The sequence below is a fragment of the Elephas maximus genome, chromosome 18 (genome assembly GCF_024166365.1).
Source record: "Elephas maximus indicus isolate mEleMax1 chromosome 18, mEleMax1 primary haplotype, whole genome shotgun sequence".
NCBI lineage: Eukaryota > Metazoa > Chordata > Mammalia > Proboscidea > Elephantidae > Elephas > Elephas maximus.
Genome location: NC_064836.1, coordinates 23,325,180 through 23,350,312, shown reverse-complemented (window position 1 = coordinate 23,350,312; position 25,133 = coordinate 23,325,180). Strand labels below are relative to the sequence as shown.

At 38.5% G+C, this 25,133-nt stretch overlaps 1 protein-coding gene across 5 annotated transcripts in view; it reads right to left on the bottom strand.

Annotated features, from left to right (window-relative positions):
- RCOR3 (REST corepressor 3) overlaps positions 1 to 23,710 on the bottom strand; it is a 57,711-nt gene extending 34,001 nt beyond the window's left edge. The window contains exons 1-7 of one of the 5 annotated variants that reach the window (XM_049858622.1): positions 23,349 to 23,710; positions 22,945 to 23,001; positions 15,808 to 15,885; positions 12,824 to 12,876; positions 10,759 to 10,920; positions 9,223 to 9,347; positions 8,416 to 8,494 (exon numbers count right to left, since the gene is read on the bottom strand). In XM_049858622.1, the coding sequence (XP_049714579.1) occupies positions 8,416 to 8,494; positions 9,223 to 9,347; positions 10,759 to 10,920; positions 12,824 to 12,876; positions 15,808 to 15,885; positions 22,945 to 23,001; positions 23,349 to 23,517 (723 nt within the window). In that variant the 5' untranslated portion in view covers positions 23,518 to 23,710. Of the gene's footprint in view, positions 1 to 8,415; positions 8,495 to 9,222; positions 9,348 to 10,758; positions 10,921 to 11,041; positions 11,435 to 12,823; positions 12,877 to 15,258; positions 15,886 to 22,944; positions 23,002 to 23,348 lie in introns of those variants that run through there. The other 4 variants (XM_049858623.1, XM_049858625.1, XM_049858626.1 and 1 more) reach the window with 4 other exon arrangements.
- Positions 23,711 to 25,133: the final 1,423 nt, after the last annotated feature.

The following is a 25,133-nucleotide window of genomic DNA, read 5'->3' as shown; positions in this document are numbered from 1 at the left end:
TGGGACTGGAAAGAGACATTTAACTTACAGAAGGAAGAGAATAGTGAGTCATGCATATTCGGAAACTTCACATATGATAAAGCTGATATTGCCAACCAGTTAAAAAAGATGGCATCACTTTCATATTAAAAAATAAAATAAACAAAAAATGGATCTCTATCTCACAAGATGAATTAAAACTCAATTACCACTAGATCAAGGACTTATAAGTTAAAAAGGAAAATTTTAAAACTTTCAGAAGAAAACATAAAGCCTTGAAATTTGAACATTTAAATGCTTTTGATGAAATATCTTTTCATCAAAAACATGTACAAAGAATTGGGATAAACTATAACAAAAAACTATACTGCTTAAAAATCACTGCAACAAATAACTGTTGTTGTTAGGTGCCACTGAGTCAGTTCCAAATCACAGCAACCCCATGTACAACAGGACAAAACACTGCCTAGTTGTATGCCATCCTCATAATCGCTGCTATGTTTGAAACCCTTGTTACATCCACTGTGTCAGTTCATCTCCTTGATGATCTTCTGCGTTTTCACTGACCCCTGTTCTACCAAGCATGATGTCTTTCTCCAGGGACTGGTGTCTCCTGACAACAGACTCAAGGAGCACTCCGGCTGTACTTCTTCTAAGACAGACTTCTTCGTTCTTCTTGCAGTCCCTAGTATATTCGATATTCTTTGCCAACACCATAATTCAAAGGCATCAATTCTTCTTTGGTCTTCCTTATTCATTGTCCAGCTTTTGCATGGATAGGAGGTGACTGAAAATATCATGGTTTGGGTTATGAGTACCTTAGTCCTCAAAGTGACGTCTTGGCTTTTCAAAGAGGTCTTTTGCAGCGGATTTTCCCAATGCGGTATGTTGTTTTGACTCCCTGACTGCTGATTCCACAGGCGTTGACTGTAGATTCAAGTAAAATGAAATCCTTGACAAGTTCATACTTTTCTCCATTTATCATGATGTTGCTTACTGGTCCAGTTATGAAGATTTTTGTTTTCTTTATGTTGAGGTGTCATCCATACTGAAGGCAGGTGCTTCAGGTCCTCTTCACTTTCAGCAAGCAAGGTTGTGTCATCTGCATATGGCAGGTCCTCAATGAATCTTCTTTCAATCCTGATTTCCCATTCTTCTTCATATAATCCAGCTTCTTGGATCATTTGCTCAGCATACATATTGAATAAGTATGGTGAAAGGATACAACCCTGACACACACCTTTCTTGATTTTAAACAACACAGCATCCCGTTGTTCTATTTGAACAACTGCTTCTTGGTCTATATACAGGTTTTGCATGAGCACAATGAAGTGTTCTGGAATTCCCATTCTTCGTACTGTTATCCATAATTTGTTATAATCCATGCAGTCGAATGCCCTTGCATAGTCAATAAAATACAGGTAAAATATCTTTCTGGTATTCTCTACTTTCAGCCAGGTCTATCTGATATCAGCAATAATTATCTCTTGCTCAACGTTGTTACAGGTTGAATTGTACCCCCCAAAATGTGTGTCAACTTGACTAGGCCGTGATTCCCAGTATTATGTGATTGTCCACCATTCTGTTATCTGATATGATTTTCCTATGTGTTGTAAATCCTACCTCTATGATGTTCATGAGGCAGGATTAGAGGCAGTTATGTTAAAGAACAGGATTCAATCTATAAGATTAGATTGTATCGTGAGTCAATCTCTTCTGAGATATAAAAGAGATGAGCAGAAAGATGGGGACCTCACACTACGAAGAATGAAGAACCAGGAGGGGGGCACATCCTTTGTGCTTGTGGTCCCTGTGCTGAGAAGCTCCTAGACCAGGGAATCATTGATGACAAGGACCTTCCCCCAGAGCTGACAGAGAGGGAAAGTCTTCCCCTGGAGTTGGCACCCTGAAATCGGATGTTTACCCTCCTAGACTGTGCGAGAATAAATTTCTCTTTGTTAAAGTCACCCATTTGTATTTTTGTTAAAGCAGTACTAGATAACTAAGATAAATGCCCTCTTCTGAATTCGACTTGAATTTCTGGCAGTTCCCTGTCAATATACTGCTGCAACTGTTTTTGAATTATCCTCAGCAAAATTTTACTTGTGGGTGATATTAATGATATTGTTCGATAATATCTGAATTCTGTTGGATCATCTTTCTTTGGAATGAGCATAAATATGGATCTCTTCCAGTCCGCTGGCTAGGTAGCTGTCTTCCAAATTTCATGGCATACATGAGTTAGCACCTTTAGTAGTACTGCTTCTGTTTTTTGAAACATCCCAATTGGTGTTCTGTCAATTCCTGGAGCCTTGTTTTTGGTCAATGCCTTCAGTGAAGCTTGGACTTCCTCCTTCAATTCCGTTGGTTCTAGATCATATGCTGCCTCCTGATATGGCTGAACATCAACCAGTTCTTTTTGGTACAGACTCTGTATTTTCCCTCCATCTTCTTTTTATGCTTCCTGTGTTGTTCAATATTTTGCCCATAGAATACTTTAACGTTGCAACTAGAGACTTGAATTTTTCTTCAGTTTTTTCAGCTTGAGAAATGCCGAACGTCTTCTTCCCTTTTGGTTTTCTATCTCTAGTTCTTTGCATATTTCGTTATTTTACTTTGTCTTTTGTCGCTCTTTGAAATCTTCTGTTCAACTCTCTTCAACATTTCTTCCTTTTGAATTAGCCACTGTACGTTCAAGAGCAAGTTTCAAAGTCTCTTCATACTTCCATTTTGGTCTTCTCTTTCCTTCCTGTCTTTTTACTGACCTTTTGCTTTCTTCATGTACGATGTTCTTGATGTCATTTTACAACTCACGTGGTCTTTGGTCATTAGTGCTTAAAGAGTCAAATCTATTCTTGAGGTAGTCTCTAAATTCAGGTATGATATACTCAAGGTCCTACTTTGGCTCTCACGGATGTGTTTTAATTTTCTTCAGTTTCAACCTGAACTTGCATATAACCAATTGATGGGCTGTTCCGAAGTTGGCCCCTGGCCTTGTTACCATTGATGATATTGAGCTTTTTCATCATTTCTTTCCACAGAGATAACGGATCTGACTCCTGTGTTTTCCATCAGGTGAGGTCCACATGTATAGTTGTCATTTATATTGTTGAAAATGTTTTTTGATGAGTAAGTTGATGGTCTTGCAAAATTCTATCATGTGGCCTTTCACACTTCTATCACCAAGGCCGTATTTTCCAATGATCGATCCTTCTTCTTTTTACAATTTTCGCATTCCAACATCAGTAATTATCAATGCATCCTGATTGCATGTTTGATCAATTTCAGACTGAAGAAGTTGGTAAAAATCTTTTATTTCCTCACCTTTGGCATTAGTGGTTGATGTGTAAATTTGAGTAATAGTCGTATTACCTGGACTTCCTTGTAGGCGCATAGATATTATCCTATCCCTGACGGCATTGTACTTCAGGATAGATCTTGAAATGTTCTTCTTGATGATGAATGAGATGCCATGCCTCCGCAATCTGTCATTCCCGGCATAGTAGACCATATCATTGTGTGATTCAAAAAGGCCAATATCAGTTCACTGCAGCTCACTAATGCCTAGTATATCGATCTTTACGTGTTCCGTGTCATTTTTGACGTCCAATTTTCCTAGATTTCCTACTTGGTACATTCCACATTCCAATTATTAATGGATGTTTTCAGCTGTTTCTTCTTATTTTGAGTCATGGCCACATCAGCAAATGAAGGTCCCGAAAGCTTGACTCTATCCACATCATTTAGGTCAACCCTACTTTGAAGAGGCATCTCATCTTCTGACACTACTTATCCATGTTTCATGGCTGCTCATAAGGTTTTCACTAGCCAATTTTTTTTCAGAAGCGGACTGCCAGGTCCTTCTTTCTAATCTATTTTAGTCTGGAATCTCTGATGTAGGCTGTCCACTTTGGGTAACCCTGGAGGTATCTGAAATATCGGTGGCATGGCCTCTAGCATCACAGCAACATGCAAGCTACCACAGTACTACAAACTGACAGACAAGTGGCGTACCAAAGAATTAGTATCCAGCATATATAAAGAGGAACCCTGGTGGCGCAGTGGTTAAGACCTCAGCTGCTAACCAAAAGGCCTGCATATGGAATCCACTAGCCACTCCTTGGAAACCCCATGGTGCAGTTCTACTCTGTCTTATAGGGTTGCTATGAGTTGGAATTGACTCAATGGCAACTGGTTTTCAGTTTAAATATACATAAAGAATTCAACAAGAAACTAAACTTTTATAATGCTGCTTTTAAGAAAAGACAACTCAATATAAAAACATGTAAAAAACACGAATATTTCAAAAAAGACACGCTAGCCAATAAACAGATGAAAAAATGGTTAGCCTCATTAGTAATCTGATGAATTGAGATTAACAACACAGTGAGATACCATTTCATACAACCAGGTTTGTAACATTTTTTTAAGCAGTTCTGTATTTTATTTCATGCAATATTACATCATTAACATTTTCTATGTCACTGAATGTTTTGAGAACATAATTTTAATTCCTCTTTTATAATCCACTTTGAGGATTTCCCATAATTAACTTTTCTCTGTATTTTAACATTTAGGTGGTATCCACTACGGAAAATATGCAGTTTTTTTTGACATAAATATTTGTGTTTACATCTGGTTATTTTCTTTCTTTCTTTTATTATTGTGCTTTAGGTGAAAGTTTACAGAATTAGTTTCTCATTAAACAATTAATACACAAGTTGTTTTGTGACACTGATTGCCAAACCTGTGATGTGTCAACATTCTCCCCTTTTCTACCCCGGATTCCCCGTGTCCATTTGTCCAGTTTTCCTATCCCTTCCTGCCTTCTCATCTTTGCTTTTGGGCACGTTCCTCATGTGTTATTGTTTGTCCTATAGACATGTCTAATCTTTGGGTGGTTTTAAAAATCTGATCATATTAAGTATTGGCAAGGACATGGACAATGAGCACTCTCATAGTCCTGTGGAAGTACATCAACTATGGAAAACAATTTGCCATTACCTAGTAAAGTTGAACGTGGTATACCCTAAAAACAGGGTGATTCAACTCCAAACAATCCTACGCAGCATTGGTATTGTTATTTAATAAGTCACTGCTGGCATTTAATTGGGACAATCTGCACTATGCACTTCAGGATAGTTGGCATCCCTTTCCCCTTCCCATTATATGTCACTGGTGTCCCATAATCATTGTAACAACAAAACAAGTCTCCATAATTCCTAAATGCCTCTTACGGGGGCAATGGTACACCCAGCTGAGAACCACTGGCCTAAAAACTCTTATACGTATATATCCAGGACATGTTCATATCAGCATTGTTCATAGTAATAAAAAATAAGAAATGATGTCTGTCGATAGGAAAATGAATTATGGTATATATATATACAAACACTATAATATAGCAATGAAAATGAACTGCAAAAACATGTTGATAAAAAAAAAGCAGCTAAGAACACATACAATATGATTCCATTTAAATAAAGTTCAAAATGTACAAAACTAAATGACATATTCCTCAGAGATACATACTTATGTGATAAACGTATATAGAAAAATACAAAAGTAAGAATAATTGATAAATTTTAGGAGAGTGGATCCTCTGAAGAGGGATGCAATTGAGGACACACGGGACTTCTGTTTCTTAAGCACACTGATGGATATACTGGTGTTTATTATTCTTCTTTAAACTGTACATACACATTATATATACTTCATATTTCACAACTAAAAATTAAAAAAAAAATTGCTATGGAATGTGTCAACATGAAAAAGCAGCTATAAAGATTTACACTAAAGACAAAAATGTAATATCTTTTCCTGCCTGCTGCCCCTATCATTTGTGAAAGAGCAGAGAAAGGAATGAAGCTGCTGACATATAGTGCCAGCCCTGAATCACAAGCCTGCAGTATCCTTTTCACACTTTTTTATTTATACCCCTCTCATGGTATTTGCTAATCTGATGAGATCACAGGCAAACAAAAGGGCAAATGAGTATGTATCATCCTGCATAGCTGAGCAAAACAGTATCCCACGTTTATATATTTTCTAGCTAACTGAACCCAAATCTTTAATTTCTCATATTTGTTCAGTAATTAGAGTTTATAACATATATTCTCATTCATTATAATAAATTTTACTGAATGCTTACTATGTACCAGGCACTGGGACTAAGAAAATAAGTAAGACACAATTCTTGCTCTAAACAGCTTACCACCCAGGAATGGCCAGGTGGGAAGTAGGGCTCTGAGTAAATAAGTACTGCTCTTAACACATTCAGAACTGTAATAGATTTAAAGAAAAATAGGGAGGTGGTCAATTCAACGTAAAGCACAGGAAAATTTCATAGAGAAGCTAGATATTATAATTGTGAGGAGTCTTCTAAGCAGATTTGAGAAGGGAATTCCAGGAAAAAGAGCAACATAACCATAAGACAAGAGTTGGGGAACTAAAAGGCATACCCGAAACACTGTTAGTAATCTGCAATACATGTGGTGGACTGGGCAATGACTAGGTAGAGTTTGTATTTTATCCTATAGACAAGGCCCAGAAGGAGTTTCAAGGTATAGACATGGTTTTAAAATGATTACTTTGGCCAGAGGGTAGAAAATGGGCTGGAAGAGATGGTGTGAAAAGTCTGGAGGTGTGGAAATAAGTTAGGATAGAAAACTGCTGCAGTAATTCAGAGAAAAGAGGAGAACCTAAAAAATAAAGTAGTAACACAGAAGAAAACACAGAAAAGGACAAATTCCAGTTACTCGAGAGAGAGAGAGAATGAAAATGAATAGAGAAACAGAAGTTACTAAAATTGAGACACGATGCTTAACAAGGTAGACAGGAATCAGAGGAAGGTATTATGAAAGTCAAGAGATTTTCAGGAAGAAGGGAGGAGTCAGCAGCTTGAAACAATACAGAAAGGACCAGGAGGATACAAGGCATAATCACTGGACGTGGCAGTCTGGGATCACTGGTGACCTCCGCCGGCAGTTGGGGGTGGGGGGTGGGGGTGGGGAACAGAAGCAGCCTGACTGAGGCAAACTCAAGAGTGCATTAAGGAGCGCAGTTCTTTCAAGAAGACTGCCTAAGAGATAAACAAGGTTTTAAATGGAAGACCTGAACATACTTTAAGCTGCAATGAAAAGACAGCATACATAACGGAGAAAGACCCGGAGGTATGAAGGATGGATAAGATCAAACAAGCAATGAAGACTGCTCAGAACAAGAGAAAGGACCCTTCTTACTGTGAAACTGGAGGGAGAGTGGCATTCAGGAATAGATTGTTCATTCAACAAACATTTAGTGAATATCTGCCATGTGTCAGGTACTGTGCAAAGCGTTAGGGTGTACAAGACAACTAACTCAAGTCCTGGCTTCTAAGAGTTCACAGCTAGGTGGGGGAAATGCAGTAATTATAACGTACTAACAAATGCTTTTTTTTTAACAAATGCAGTAAGATGAAAAGGGTAGTACTGTAGCACACAGGTTAGGGGTAAGGGCTGAAATTAAGGGAGTTCCTGCCTGATATTTTCTGTGAAGCAGAAGGTGAAGTTACTTGCCAAGTTTAATGCACGACAGAGTGTGGTACGCAATGTGTAGCGCTGCTGTTGGTATACCTTAATAGCAGGTATGCTAAACAAAAACAAACAAACCCATTGCTGTCGAGTTGATTCCAACTCACATCGATCCTATAGGACAGAGCAGAACTGCCCCACAGGGTTTCCAAGGCAGTAAATCTTGATGGAAGCAGACTGCCACATCCTTCTCTCATGGAGAGGCTGGTGGGTTTGAACTGCTGACCTTTTGGTTAGCAGCTGAGCTTTTAACCACTATGCCACCAGGGCTCCTGCAGGTATGCTACTAAAGTCTAATTTGCTACAACATGAAACCAACAAAATGGTTTCAGGGAAAAGTGGGTAACAAAACCAGAAGCTTACTTTTATACCTTCATCTGAGGGTGGCTATGTATATTTTCTATGGATTAAAGGCCATGGATTATGACAGGGCTTCTGTACTTCTCGGCGGATGAGATAACCAAAAATTAGACTACTGGCTAATTGGGGTTCTAGACAGTGCTGTAGTTCCAAAAACCTCTAGTTGGCATTGAAATATACTACCTCCCAAACCATTATATGTAATCCCTGAGTGGTGCAAACAGTTAACATGCATAGCTACCAAAAGGTTGGAGCCCACCACAGCAGCCTTGGAAGAAAGGCCTGGTGAACAACTTCTGAAAAACCAGCCATTGAAAACCTTATGGAACACAGTTCTACTCTGACAACGCACAGGTTTACCACGAGTCAGAATCAACTGGATGGCAAACTAGTTTTGTTTAAATCATTATATAAAAAAAGTTTTTCTCAGTATGAAGTACTTTTCATTCTGTTTGAGTGGATATGTAGAACAATTACAAGCACTCTACTTAATAATCATCATTACCTCTTTTTTGGCTTCTTTTTTAGGATCATAATCACTATCATTCCCATCCATTGGGTGTGTTTCCTCTACATCATCATCACTGAGAAGAAATAAAGATTAGTAAACTTAATTCCTTCCTTTTAATTCTAGTCCAGTGCTCTTATCAAACTTTAAAATACCCTGTTAATAGTTTTACTAACATTTTTCAATGGAACAACAGTTGTCCTTGGAAAGATGACCTTGTAATTTAGATTTTTGTTGAGTTTAGAAACATTTAACTCTTTAGGCATATAGAATCATTTAGCAAACATCTCTAGCTAAAAAAAAAAAGAGAGAGAGAGACTCAGTTGGACATGGATTTAGAAAAAAATTATCTTTTGGGAAAGTACATTATATCTGTTCTCTGATTGGAAGATAAAGACAAAAACCAGTAAACAAAATGATTTTATACTATGAGAAAGGTTCAGCTACAATAATGTGCACTTTCAGTTACCCAGGTAATTGTGAAAACAGCATCCTCCAAAGAACATATTAATATATACTCTAAACACATGTATCCACTATAGCAATACTAAAAGGAAATACTTGTGATTACTGCTAAACACAGCTCAAATATAACTCAGCTGGGATGTTTACTGGTTATGACAAACAGTTTAAAGGGTTCAAGACGGTTCTTACTCTTAAGATTTCTGACCACTCGGCTCTTCCTGTCAGAGTAGAGACAGAATGTGAGGATAGGAAGTTGTAATAATTCTTCTGCCTTAGGCGACATAAGCAATCCAATGCAGTGTTCCTAACGATGTAATTGTATAAAGGCATCCAACCTACCTGTCACCCTGATTATGTCTATTAGCTAGTTTACGAGCCTGGCGATCCATCAAACTTGTCCTAGACCGAGTTTTTTTCCACGAATAGTAATACTTTACAAGGCTTGCAATTGTCTTATCTGGAAGCTTAAAATAACAAGAACAACAAAAACAAGTTAAATCAGCAAGTTTAATTCATAAACTGACTAACGGAATGCAGTAATATTTTGATACACACCAAAAATAGGCATAAATGAGAAATTTTCATAGGTACCTTTATGAATTATAGTCATAGTACCCTGCCACACCTACGTAACTGACATTTCTGAATGAATATCCCTATTTGTCCTGAGGCCCAAAGGGATCACAACCAAACAGTGGGAATGGCCCCAGAAGTCCCCCAGCACAGCCATGTCAGTATTCAGTATTGGTTTTCTTTAAAAAAGTGGCTCAATTGTTTCTTCCTCTCTGTAATTTGGAATTTTTTTTTAATTGAGAACTAATTCATATACCATAAAATTTACCATTTTAAAGTGCATGATTCAGTGGTTTTTAGTTCATTTACTGTATGGTATAGCCGTGCCCACTAATTCCAGAACATTTTCATCACTCCAAAAAGAAATCCTGTCCCATTAGCAGTCTCTCCCATTCTTCCTTCCCCCAGCTCCTGCCAGCCACTTTCTATCTCTATGGATTTGCATATTCTGGACATTTCATGTAAATGGAATCACGTAATATGTGGCCTTACGTGTCTGGTCTCTTTTACTTAGCAAAATCTTTTCAAAAAGAGCTACTCAATTCTGTAACAGTAAATTAAAAAAACTTTGTTTTAAATCCAGGTTTTAAAATGGTAAATAGCGCAAACAGCCTTTACCCACCAAATAAAGCCTTTGGGTATTAAAATGGTTACTGATCATACACTGATCTGCCATACTGGCAAACAAGGAGGCGCACTCCTCGTCAAAATGCCCGCTTCCCTTATGGAAGACACCTAGATACATATGCAAACACTGTCTAATTTCCATCCACTCAGGTTAAAATAATTTACTGCACCAGCTTGTCAGGTTTATATTATTTTGACATGATACTAAAAATTTCAGCAGCAGGAACAAAGAACAGTTTTTCTCCTTTAATGACAATAAAAAAAAGCAACAGCACCTGGACAGTATTGAAGCAATAAGGAATTCTTAAAAATGGGCTTTAGTAGCCAAAAGAATATAAGTTAGAAAACAAAGTTCTAATGATAAAAAAATGAAACATTTAAAAATTGATTGAAATTATGATTTTTTTTTTTCCTGGAACTGTGAACATATTCAATAACTATGACATATACAAGTCAAAATAAACACTAATTAGTTATTGTGAAATAGCATATAACTGTCATGCATTAGCGTGGTTGTAGAAAATAGGAATGTATGCAAATATGCCTATTTCAAAATATTTTTTAAAATTACAGTTAAATTCAAAAACTGCTTTGTATTTAATAATTAAGAAGTACTTAACAAAAGCATAAGATTTCATTCAGGTATGAATTGCAATAAGACCAAAGTTACCATACCATTTGCTGAATCCTGTGAAAGCTCTTCCCATGAAAACTAAAGGCTTGTTCAAATAGGACTTTATCTTCCACTGTCCACTCATCCGGAAAGGGAGTGAAATTAGGGAGATCAGCAAGGGACTTCTCAATGTTATGTTTATGCCAGAACAACATGCCAAGTGCCTTTGAAGAGAAATCATTCCCCTTTGGTTTTAATGGACTTATATTCCACCACACTTAAGAAAATTCAACACAAATTAGATTAAAATTTTACGCCTGCAAGTTCAACTGAAAATACACTCACAGTTTGGGGCTTTTAATCAAGGGTGCCCAGGTAGTAGAGCTCATTTAGTTATTTCTTTTAAATCAAGGCCTCAGAACAGTGAGTGTTCTTACATACCATATCTGCTCCAGGATCTAGGAAAAACAGTGAACTGAGGAGAGTGACTATAATTACTAAGCAGGTTTGCAGGTTCGTAGTAAGACTTTCACCCGTATTTATCCATTTGTCAAAGCATAAAGAAAAATAGGCTAAAAGGAAAATATCAATAAATCAATATTTGAGTAAAGCCTGAAATTATCAATTAAAGCAAAAAAACCAAAAAGTGCTCAGTAAAGAGGGAATTTAGTAGAAAAATATTTAAATTTTAACTTTTTACAACTGTATCATAGGTTAAACACTAGAAGTTAAGAGTACCTCAAGTGCAACTTTAACAACTTAATATTTTAACACACATTTTTTAAAGTTCTTTATTATCATAATGTATACACAGAATTATTACAAGTCAGATCACTAACTTCAATGACTTGTCAAGTCATTAGAAACCCTGAAACAGACAACTTCCGATAATTCCATAACGTTCCTCTCTATTATAAATAAACCAAAAAACCCGTTGCCGTTGAGTCGATTCCAACTCACAGTGACCCTATGGGACAGAACAGAGCTGCCTCATAGCGTTTCCAAGGAGCTGCCGGTGGATTCGAACTGTCAACCTTTTGGTTAGCAACCGAGCTCTTAACCACTATGCCACCAGGGCCCCCTATTATAAATAGCAGGCTTTTATCTTTATGGTAAGGTATTAAGTACTATTTAGAAGATAAACTAATTTTTTAAAAAGAAATACAGGAACTTCTTAAATAATGATTTTGGAAGTTAATTTTTGTACTCAAGTAATAGTCCTTTAAAATGAATATGGAAATAAACATATCGGCATTTTAAAGGATTAATGTTCTCAAACAAGTCTTAAGAAGTCAAGGCTTAAAAACAAAATACACAATTAAAGGCTTCAAAATCCACAGAAAATGTTGGCTTCATTTAAAAGAAAATGTCTCAGTTTCACAGAAATGATGTTACTTTACCATGTTACCAAGTACAAAATTACATCTTGATAATCCAGATTACAGATATCTTTCCTACTTCTTGAAAAACAAATCTGCCTACTTTATTATTAATTCTGTCAAAAGTTGATATACTTAATTGAAATAAGATTTAAGAATCTGTAATTATTTCTTTTCCATGTTCTTTCCTCCCTCATAACTACAGGTAACAAACCATATACGTGGCCTTTTAAGGTCATTTAACAACAACAACAACAACAACAAAACCCTTATATTTAATTCAAATTTAAAAAGTCTTAAATATTTCTTTAAATGAAAGCTAAACTTTTGCTCTTTTGGATCGAAAAGTTCAAAAAAAATTACCTGTATTCTGTATTTTTTTTTTAAATAGAAGGCTTGTTTTAAAATTCTATTCATACATATTTTTCCCAAAATACGCCAAAACTTATTTCTCATTTTGGGAAGCATTTGCCAGAGTAATCCTGAACGCTTTCAGATACTTTCAGAACTCAAAATAGAGTAAAAAACAAAGGTACTGAAAGAAAAGCGCTCAAGCCTTTGTGATGAATAATGTTTATAAAAGCAAAATCCTTAATACTGAAAAGGTCAGACTTTTCTAGAACCTTTTTGGTGTTTACAAAGTTGGTTGAATGTATGTACGTTTTTAGGATAGAAACTTATCATCAGATATTGTTTGGATTTGGTAAATACTGAGGTGAGCCTTAATACTGAAATATTTTCCACATACCTGCTCCACATTGTAGCCATGTTTTTCCTTAGCAATTGCAATATACTCATCCACTGTAACAAAACAGTGTTATATAATTAATTATTTTCATTTACACCATTTGTCCAGGTCTACGTTTTCTAATACAACAAATAAAATACAGTCCAAGAATGAAAAAACAGCTAAAGCCATCTTCCATGAAATATTACAGTAAGAGGCTTTTATTTATATAAACACGATCAAAAGCTAACTGAATTAAAACTTTATTTAGTATCACTTATCTCTCTGACCATGTATCATATACTTGTTCGATGACATTATCATCATTGTTTCACATGCAGAAAAAGACCAATGTGTGGGTAGCCGACAGAACCTAATTACAATATAAGCTATTAAGATAATTTCTTGATTTTCTGTTCTAGTCTTTATTTGAAGAGACTTGACTATTTAAGACTCTCTCTCACAACTTAGAATTGGCCAAGCCTTTACCATCTCATTTCTGGTTACTGCATAAAAGACGGTTTATCTGTAGTTTTGCCAGCTATACATAGTAATAATGACACATTGCGCTTCAGTATCCCTAAAATTTTCTTCACCTCTTCCTGCCTGCTATACAAAAGGTATTTGAGAACTCAATTTTCATTCACTGTCCACATGTAGTCAACAGAATACTTAGATTAAAAAAAATAATAATAAGCAGTACTATAATGATGATATGCTATTTTAAGGCCTCACTACTCAGAAGTCTGTAGTTTCACGTTCAAGAGGAGTCAATTTTGTGTGAAGTCCACACAGTCACTCTTTCTTGATCCTTAATAGTAAATATGTGTGTGTGTATACACAGATAGTAAATTTTTATATACAACTATTCCTTAAGTATATTTTTTGAGAAGCAGCCGTTAAACATTCTAATCCTGAAATAGCTAGTGTGCCTGGGTTTGATTTTTGACTTTGAGCAAGTTCTTGATCTTTTTTACCTTCGTGTCCTCATTCTAAAATGGTGATAAAAATAGTACCTTCCTCCTAGAATTAAATGAGTTAGTATACATAAAGTGCTTAGAACTGCACCTGGCACATCATAAGTACTTAATAAGTATTTGTTATTACTCTGTCAGTACAGTTTAACACATGAATATGTTATTATAACAATAATGCTACTACAATAACAACTTCTTATTATCGATGTTCCATCTGCCCAAGATTGTAAGCTTTTGGTGCAGAAAATCCCAATGTTACACTTTCTTTAGAACCCATAGCACATAAAACATACCACTGTTTTATATGTGCTGTTAACTTTAACGAAAACGTCTTAAGGTCCTATAGAAGGCTAAACAACATGAACAGACCTGCATACAGTTCGCAACCCTCACTATGCATTAAAATCACTGAGGGAACTCGTAAAAAAATAAGCTGTTCAGTCCCCACCCCTAATGATTCTGATTTATTCGTTTGGGATAGAGACCAGACATTAGTATTTTTTTTTAAGCCCCTCAAGTGATTCCAATGTACAGCCAGGGCCACTGCTCTGGATCTTCAGTTGAATTCCAAGTGAACCCTATGCTACCAGCACACGTTGAGTCTCTGAATTTGTTTTCCACTTTGGTAAGAAATGCATCATTGCAAAAAACAAAATGCTAAAACAGCAAAATTCAATGATGCACTGATGCAGTTTGTAAATGAAAGCCTGACGTAATGAGGACTGAACCAGAGAATCTTGACAGTCTCAGCTGTCACAGTACACAGTCCCAGACTAACTGAATAATTTCACGTTGTCTGTTACAAATGCCTCAAACCAAAACCAATCCCGTTGCTCTTAGGTAGATTCCGACTCATAACGACCCTATAGGACAGAGTAGAACTGCCCCATAGAGTTTCCAAGGAGAGGCTGGTGGATTTGAACTGCCATTTGGTTAGCAGTCAAACTCTTACCCACCGAGCATGAGTGCTACAAGAATGCCTCAAGAACATACAATTCCTAGATTCCTAGGTCTTTTGCTGGCATTCTAAATTTCTTAAAGAGGAAGAATTACCAGGTATGCAGAAGCATACTCAGTTGCCAATTTTTAGCTCTCTTATTGCACCAATAAGTATGATTAGACTTACTAAGCACACGATATGATCCAATAACCCACTGCCGTCGAGTCGATTCCAACCCATAGCGACCCTAGACAGAGTAGAACTGGCCGATAGGGTTTCCAAGGAGGAGCTGGTGGATTCGAACTGCAGGCCTTTTGGTTAGCAGTCGTAGCTCTTAATCACTGCACCAGCAGTGCCCCAGCACATGATATAGGAACATCATTAATTTTCAGGGGACTAAATAACCATCATGGGACATCTTTAAGATGTCAGTAAATATTTAGGAAAAAACAAGCTTAAGTTACAGCTGCCAGGATAGCTGTTTGCGTTGTTTTATAAATGATAACTAAATGGAGGGGTGGGGATCTGAGTGTTGTTACCTGCATGTTTCCTATATCTGATGTGCCGCAAAGGATCAGGTCCGCTACATCACACTGAAGTCTAAAGCCACACCATGATTCAAGGAGTGCATGGTCAATGATCCGGAAGGTCTCCGTCCAGAAATGGAGAGCACAAAGATGACCTGATGGCGGCTGAAGTCAGTTCTTTCCCCTTTCCTCTTCCAAATAGTAATGATAGTGGGCTCTTTGAAGTCTGAAAGCAGTTCTTTACAGCTCCATTTACTGAGAAAAAGCCTGCACAGATGTCTACATAGTAATTCCCTCCCCTGCTTGAGGATTTAAGCAGCAATGCCGCCAGGTCCTAGGTCTGTTCATTCTGCATGAGCCTGACACAAATTGGAACGATCAACCCACTATCTTTCAAAAGGAAATACACTCTAATATAACAACCTCCATCAACAAAAAAAGACAAAACAATAAAGACAAAACTCTTATGAGAACCTAAGAGGTCCCAAAACAAATATAAGTTGAATTTTTAATCGGTTGATAGGGTTTTTGTTCACATAATATTCATTTCAGAAAACTTACATTTGGCATCTGGGATGCTGTGATACGGAGACCATACAAGCATCCCTCCATTGTCTTTATCTGTGTACTTTGTAGCACCTGGGGAAAAAATTAATTACTTTGAATATGATGGGTTTCACTTACAATCAAAATAACTGTAAACAATGTAAACAATTATTTCTATTTTAGAACAGTACCTGCAAAGGAAGAAACAAAGTATAGGGAAAAACAGAAAGAAAATATTTACATTAAATATACTAAATATCTTGTTTGTGGAAGGGATTTTGCAAATGCTGAAGCTTAAAAAATAAAGACAAGTCTTGTGCTTAACACTTTAATTTCTTAAGGGCAATGGGTTTTTTTAATTATATATCCTTGCTTTACAGAGAATAATCTGATTTAATTTCTACACATTCCTTACAGGTCATCATTAAAAACTGACTTTTTAACCTAGAGGAAATGCCTGAGGTGTTGTTTTGCCCCATATCTAAATAGGCCAAGATTTATACTTGTGTCTGCTTTTTTATAATTTGTGTTTAATCCTATTCCTTGATAAGCTTGCCAGCTATTCCTTTCCAAACAATTTCACTTATTACATTTTATATTTGTAAAAGTATTACATGCTTGCTGTAAAAAGAAAGCAAAGTCAAAGACACATAAAAATTAATAATGCTATTTCTTCTTAATGCAATCTAAGAGCCTACTTTTAATCTAGGGGAATACTATCCATTTCTAATTTATTTCTAATTTGTTGTTATCTATATAAAGTCAGAAAAATAAAGCCCTATTAAAACTGCATTAAATTAAGAATAAATTGAATGAATGAAAGTCTGACACCTGGGCTAAGAACATGTATCTGCCTTTTATTTTAATTTCTCAATGGTCTTTTTCTGGCTTCTTTCTAATTTTTAATTACAGTCAATTAAAACTATCAACAAAGCATTGCTGACATATGTTTTAAGACCTGCCTATGAACACAAGCCTGCATGGGGCAAATGGTTAGCTTGGCTATTAACTGAAAGGTTATATAGGTTTGAGTCTACCAGCGGCACCTTGAAGAAAGGCCTGGTGATCTACTTCCCAAAAATCAGCCAGTGAAAAGCCTACAGAGCATAGTTCTACACTGACACACATGAGGTCACCGTAAGTCAGAATCACCATGACGGTAACCGGTTTAGGTTTTTACCTATGAATATGTCATAAGTTACTTTTTTGAGGTGTTGATAGCTACCACTAACAATGGCAGAATTCCAAAATCATTCATATAAAATAATAATACATAGAATTCTGAGGTTAAACTGTAATCATTTTTAAAGTTATTAGATATTTGGACTACAAAACATTCGGCTATAGGAGCAAGGGAAAAACTACCTGTGTAACTTCCATCTAGAAAAGTTATCTAGCAACAATAATTTAGTATCATTCGATAACTTTTTTTTTAATCATCATACATCACACAGTAAATTCAATCAACAAATGCTAGTTACAGATTGATACACCACTAGTGAAATATGAAGTTAAAATTGTTTAAAAATTATATGTGTTTTACTACCTGGAAAAAATAAGGATGGAGAAAAAGAAATCAGGAGAGACACAGAACATTACAAAAATGATAATCACAAAATTCTAACAAAATTGAAAACCTATTGTATTTTTCCACAACTATCTTTAACAAAAGAACAAAAACAGAGCTTAGAATTCAAGAAAATGCAAGTCAGAAGTTAGTTATCTAACTATATTTAATGAAAATAAATTTTGAAATGTTTTTTAAAAATGTCAATATTAAGATGTATAATTTTTAACCATGCAACCAAAAATCCTAAAGCAAGAGTCAAACTGCTCAGTGGAAATAAAACAGATAAAACCTAAGTTAGTCAGAGGCCTTTAACCAATTAAATCACTTTTTTTCTGTGAATATCATAAACTGAAGTCCTTTAACATTTTACACAATGGATTGCTACAATATGATCCCTTAAATCCTACTTACTAGAACATGGACTGTAACAAAGATAGGTTTTTATTGAGCCTCAAGTCTTAATAGCGTACCACGCTTAATACGTGAACATAGTCCCTTGCATCTCATTCTTGTATTAGAGAGTCTGAATTACTGTCTACATTAAATATTTGTTTTTAGGTATAAAGTATGCCAATTCATTTAATTATTTGAGCAGCCCTGTGAAGATGAGGAAAAATAGGTACAGACAGGTTGAGCAGATTTGCCCAAGGTGAAACAGATTTTCCCCCATGAAGAGCAACAGTTAAGTTTGCCCAAAAATTGTTAGCATGGTAATTAAGGGCCTGATCTGACAGAAACTGGCATACAAGCTATAGCGACTAACCGCTCTGCCAATATTGGGGAATTGGTGTGGGGGGTGGGGAGGAGAATACTATCTGCTTGCAGAGATCCCTAATTATGCATTTTACAAACATCCTTTCTCTAACGGAAACCATGGTGGCATAATGGTCAGCAGTCTGAATCTACCAGGTGCTCCTTGGAAACTCTATGGGGCAGTTCCACTCTGTCCTATAGGGTCGCTATGAGTTGGAATCAACCAATGGCAATGGGTTTGGTTTTTTTAAAACCCTGAATTGGACGCCACCATTATCCATCATACATGTGCCAACCAGACCCAAAAGATGACAGATGTTCACAGGAAATGAGAGATATTTTAGTGTAATGATTAAGAGTGCGGACCGTAGAATTTCAGCTCTGCCACTCACCAGCTGTTTCACCTTGGGTAAATCCAGTCAACCTATTTATCTCTTTTTTCTCATCTTCACAGAACTGCTCAAAGAACTGAATGAGCTTATATGTAAAGTACCTGGTATATGATAAGCATTATATAAAACATAACTATTACTATCAGAGGCTTATTAAAGATAGTTCTTTCTTAAGTTCCCTTCTTTCTTTACTCTGGAAAGGCTTCTTCTCACCTATCAATCAACTAAAAAATATATAATAATAAACCTAATGTAGCTATAACTCAAATGGCTGATGCCCAATCTCACCAACCCTTGAAAGTACAATTGAAGAGCTGATATGATCTTGTTTTTCTGACAACTCTGACATAAATGAAGAAAGTTGTATTATTAAAAACATTTTATCTACTCCCTTAGGGTGCTTTGCATCCAACGAAGTTTTACCTTTTCCCTCATAAGAGTTGAAAGAACTAATAAAATATTTAAAGGACATAAACCAATGTTTATTTTTACCTATTATAATATTTAAGATTATGCCTTGAAACTGTCTGACATTCGGAAATAATGCTGAGAATCAAACTTGACTAACAATATAATTAAGCCTTAAAAGTATACTATCTTCCAAATGGATTAAAAACAAACCAAGACATCAAACTATGACAATTTTAAAAGACTATAGTGGCATGTCAGTTCTGAAAATAAAAGTGTTGAATGGTTTTAAAAAGTATTATATAAAACCTTTAAAAGTTTAACTCCTTTAAAATCTTTAGATCTCCTTAACTGGACGTGGTAAAGCATATTTATAAGACTACTGGGAAAAACCAACAACCAAGAAACAAAAAATTTGATACACTATGGTTTCTCTATCAATGGCAAATTTCAATAAGTACAAAAATAAAAATATTTTATTACTTTTTATGATCCCTTTAAGAGATTCAAAATAAAGACTTTGATAGAGATCATGGAATATACTACATAAAACACTTAAGTTCTGAGATTAAGAAGCTCTAAATATATTTTTTTTAATTCTACTATTTATACCCCAGGCTCTGAATGATATACTTAGTATCACCAACTTCAAACTGGGGCACACAAAGACTTTCCAAGGGGCACATGAGTATCAATATGTTTCAAGGGCAGCAATTTTCAGATCTGTCCTCCTTCCTAAGACTGATCTGCCTGAGAACTCACCTGTATTCTAGGCTATATATTGGTTCTACTTTTCCACCTTTCTCTTCACAAATGCCCTTCTCTCATTCTTAAGAGAGAAACGCAAATCTCTCACCTGTCCCAAATCTTCCAAGAATGCACTGTCCAAAATTTAAAAACCTCCAGGGCGTCAAACAGTGTCAGCAAAGCCCTTCTTTAGTCAAGGTACCATGATCATTACAAGTTCAATCAATTATGTATTAATAATTGCAATAACTTAAGCCAGAAGAGATTTAACACTTAGAACTTTATGCTCACAAGAATACATATTATGATGGTAGGGAATAAATGATAAAGCATTTTCAAGTACAAAAAATATATTACAGAAGATAGCATTCTGTGAGGAAACAGTATGGAAGTATCAAAGACAAACTGGAACAATGTAAACTTTCAGACTGTTAGAAGCCTTTCCAATTATTTTATAAAACAGATACCATGAAATCACTATAGTATTTGTGTTTTAATTGGATGCATTTAAAATAAGGATATAACAACTTTATTTCAAAATGTTAATATTTTCAATACGCTGGAGACTATATCCTTCAACAATTTAAACTCAGTGTAAAATAAACGTCAACTTAAAAAATTTGTGAGATGAATTTTTCAAAATTCTTTTACAGATATGCAAGCAAAATATTTTGAAGGAGCTTTTCTTCCAGTGATTTGGAGGGCTATGAGCGAACACTCTCTACAGAGCGCTTTAGGAGACTAAAGATAATAGATGAGACAGAAGCCCAATATATATCTTTTTTTCTAATTTTACTTTTTCCAAAGAAATGTTTAAATTCTCACCAAGAAATGTTTAAATTCTCACCTAATGATATTGAATTGATATGAAATAATGACTTCATACAATAACACGACACAATAAAATACACCAGCAGTACTAACTTAACGGCACAGAGCACAATGTTCCCTCATAAAAGTGTCCAATCATTGATCATCTACCTTGGCCTGACAAGGCTGGCCTATACCAATCATATACAAGCCACCTAAGTTTAAATAGCAACTGGTTTTATTTACGTCTCTGGACTCAGTATTTTCCTCAAGGAGATTACTAAGGAGAAAATGAATAGTTGAATTTAAAGAATGTGACATTTACTCTTACTCTAATGAAGAATACCAATGACAGCTTCTAAATAAATTGCAAATGACTATTTAAAAAATAATATTTCCATAAATTTTCCACAAATACTCCATTTAGGTTTAAAACAAGCACAATATTATGATCAAGTTGGATAACCCAAATACGGACCACGTGAAAACTACATAAACAGTGCTTTACATCTCTTATAAATTATTCTTCAGATTTTGAAATCTGTTCCAATGCTTAGTCTACCATGAAACAAAAAATGCTTTACAGTGATCCGGACTTGGTATATACAAATTTATTCCCTCATGGAGTATGGCTCTGAAATAAAATACACCCTAATAAACTCATTCAGAAAGAACACAAATTTTTGTATAGTTGCTTAATAAAAAAAATATTGACTTATAAACCCTCCTAACAGGGCAAAGAGAAAAGTGCAGAACATCAAATGAAAGTCCCAAACCAGACAGGTGTAAATGTACCCAGAATAATTCCTTACAATTATGAAATTTAATCTTTATTGAATAACTGCATGTGTCCAGTGTGTTATTCTTGTTTAACCCTGGCAAGAATTCTATGAACCAGTTTTTATTTTCATTTTATGGCTAGGAAAACTGAGGCTCAGGGAAGGCCAGTGAGTTGCTCACTCAAAGCACAAAAGGAGTTGAGAATTCAATTCAATCTATCTTAAATCCAAAGCATGCTCTTTCCAAATGTCAAGCTAAAACCTGAGGCAGCAAGGTAATGTGATAAAGTGTCATTCACCTGCTAGCTACATCAATAAAAAAAATTAGTTTCACAAAACACTTAAAATTATTTGAATCCCACAAGCTGACAGGCTTTTAATAAAATGCATTAATATTCATGTCGTTTAGAAGACAACCTAAATCTAGTGAGCATTCTTGTACCACTGATTTTACCTGCTGGAAAATAGACTGCCCTGATAATCCTTTTAACACACTATTTTATCATTCTCCTTTGGGACCGGAGAAGCCGTAAGGCCCCCAGCCACTCTGCTACCTAAACTCTTTAAATGGTTGGGAAATATAATTTTGCATTTTTCTAATGTGGAGGGGAGAAGCAAAAATACCCATCTATACCCTATAACCAAACATACTGTTTCTCTTAAAATGCAAGCAAGTTCTTTTAGGTATAATATAGAATTCAAAAGTCCAACACAGACGTTATTACAAGCGGGTACTGGGCAGAAATTAACCAACTGTTTTAATTAAAAAAAAAAAAAGTCCTTTTCAAAATCTACCCACAGCCTTAAGGTGAAGAGTGTCTGGGCTGGGTTTGGGAGAAGGAAGCGCGCTCCACTCGGAGAGGCTCCAGCAAGGGCGCCTCCATATGCGGAACTCTTGCCCAATCCCCGTCCAGGCAGAAATCCCGTGACCGCCAGGGAGCCTGTTTGGAGAAAAGTAGACGGAGAAGCCCGCAAGCTGGGTTGGCAGAGGACGCTGGAACCTGACTGCTCGGGGAGAAAATGTCTCCTTGGCAGCCGCAGCCACTGTCCTGCGGTCTGATTTCCTAGGGCTGGCTCACCAACGAGGTGTGCCTCTAGCGTTTCCCTAACCCCTTCCCCCACCCCTTTCTCTCCGCGGCTCCCAAAGATGCCGCGACCCAAGCTACACTGTCTAGCGAAAAAAGAAAGAAAATCCTGTCTGTGCGCGGGTCGGTGACAGCAGCCCGGGCACCCGCCGCCCTTGCAGAGCGCGACCCTCGGCTCCCAGCGGCCGGCAATATGGCAATTGACATTCGCTTGGTCCTTCCACACACATCCCTCACACCCTCCTCCCAGCTGCTCCTCCCCCAACCTCAGACCTCCGAATCAGCCAAGAGCTGTCTTCCTCCGCTCACCCCGACCTCTTTCCAGGCTCAGGCGGTAGGAAGGCGTTGCCACCAGCGGGCAAGTGGCCTCCAAAGGCAACCATGTTAACCTTGCAATGCACACATCTGCCCACACGCCCTGTGTCACAGCCCGGCCAAGCCTGACAGTCTCCTGCCAGAGATGCCTCCCCATCCCAGCCTAGCATCCACCCCCGACCCCACACCCAGACCCCTATCCCGCCCGCCCGCCCGCCCGCACTCTACCCCTTCCTCCCAAAAGCAATCCCAGGAAAGGGGACACAGGATTTTGTTTGAGCAAATACATCTACCTGGATCAAATTCTGGGATCCGAGCTTGGTATTCGGCTCCGACTCTCATTCCAACATCTGCAAAGCAATGCCAAAAAGAAAAAGAAAAAAGAAAAGACACTTAATGAAATAACAAAATTGCGGGGCTAGGAAAGCAGCAGCAGAGGGTGGATGGGAAGATATTAACTCTGGGCACTCCGGGAGATGGCAGCGGATGGGGGCGGGGAGCGGGGGGGCGGAGGATTGGGCGAGGGCGGAGGGACGGGGGTCGCGGGGGGTGTCGCTGCACTGCACCGGGAGTTCGAGGCTACCGCAGCGCCCGGGCTCCGAGGGGAGGGAGGGCGGGAGCGCGGCGAGGGGAGGGGGTTGGGGGAGGGGTGGAGGGAGGGGGGCCGGCGGGCCGGCGGGGAGGAGTTCGAAGCTACCACCGTGCTCGTCGTCGCTGCTGCAGCCGCTCTCGGGCTCCGAGTAGTGCAGCCCGCCGTTGGTGGACGAGGCACCGCTGCCACCGCCGCCCGCCGGGCTCTTGGCGCTGCCGTTGGCCGATCGGTTCTTCCCCAATAACTCGGGCCCTTTCTCCATCATGCCGGGCATGGTAGAAAAGGGGAGGGGGAAAGGTGAGGGAGAGGTAGGTGTCAGGGTGAAGGGGGAGATGGCTTACGAGTGCGGGCGGGAGGGAAGGAGGAGGAGGAGAAGGCGGAGGAGGAGGAGGAGGGTGTTAATATGGAGCCGCCATAACCGCCCGGGTCCAGCAGTAGCGCAGTCGCCTCACAACAACCCGCCCCGGCCCCGCCCCTCTCCCCTCCTCCTCTGCCCGCCGCCCGCCCCGCGCTGTCCCCGGCGCCCCTCTCGGCCGCGCTGCGCTCTACGCCGCCGCCGGTATCACTCCGCCCCGCAGGGAGGTTCCGGCCGCTGGAGAGGGGGTGCGAAGGGGGAGGGGCGGGGAAGCCCCGCTCGCTGACGGGCCAGGCAACCCCGACCGAGCACCGACAAAATCGCGGCTGAGGCGCGGCAGCCTCTCTGGCTTCCTTCCTAGGGGGCGCTCTGGGGCGCGGGCCGGAGACTACTGCGAGAGAGCCGGACTCTTTGCCCTCTCAGGGCGGAAGAAACGTGGTCAGACTGAGAAAGAGCCGCAGCGACCGGAGCGCCCGAGTCGGGGGAGTGGCCCCCGTTTTGCGGACAGGGCTGATGGTCGCGGCCGCGGAGGTGGCTTGGCTGGAGCGCTGCCCTTTTCAGATACTGCGCATGGCCGGCTGCACGGTTCCCGGGGCTCCTCCGGCCACGTAGAGCTGCTCCCTCGCTTGCTTGCCGTGGAGTGGGAAGTCCAGCAGGGCGGCTTTCAGATTCCGAGGATCAGCCGGCGAGAGATGCCGACTGTCATAATCATCTGGTCATTACGATTTTTAGTCTCTGGCCCTGTGAACTGGGGCCTAATTCCCTAGAGAGGCGAGAGGTGGTGAGAGAATTTTCTGGTTATGAGCAATGCAGCTGTGTTTTGCTGAAAGGTGTCTTAAAAAAAAAACACAACTTTCTCCTGTCTTATTTTTCTCACAGTTTTTGTTTTCGGTTTTCTATTCTAATACAGTCAGCGCTGTCAAGTGGAAAGATAAAATTAGGACGGGGCGCCCCCAGTCCAGGCTGACCTGTGATCCCGGGTGGGAGAGGGCGGTAGAGGGGGCAGAGTCCTCAAGTAGAGGCGAGGCAAGAGCTGCCTTCTGGCAGTTTCCAGCCTGGAAGTTGCTCTGTAATGCTTTTCTGAGTTGCATTCGGCAAAAGGAATAGGGAACTGCATCTGTTGGTTCATCAGATTTGAGGACGTCTGCTATGTGCAATAGGGTCGCTACCACTTGGAATCGACTCCGCAGTAATGAGCTTACTCTGGCCTGGCGTGGGGGCTATTTTCTCTTTTTTTTTTTTTGCTCTTAAGTAAAAGTAAGTGAGAACTTCCGGTGAACATCTACTAGGAACAAGATGTATACAGAGCAGTATTTGGGGTGAACAGGAAGGTGTCCTCTAAACCCTTGAAAACAAAGATTGGTCTCTAAGGATTCTATTACAGGTGAATGCAGACTGGATCAAACCAGAAATGAGCCTCTCTAGCCACCGCAAGAATTTACCAAAAGCAGGAATGTCTCAATCAGGAATTTAGAAAGAAAAGCCTAGGAAGTAAATATTTGGCAGTGTCCTGGTTTAAAGGGGAAGGTCTCCTG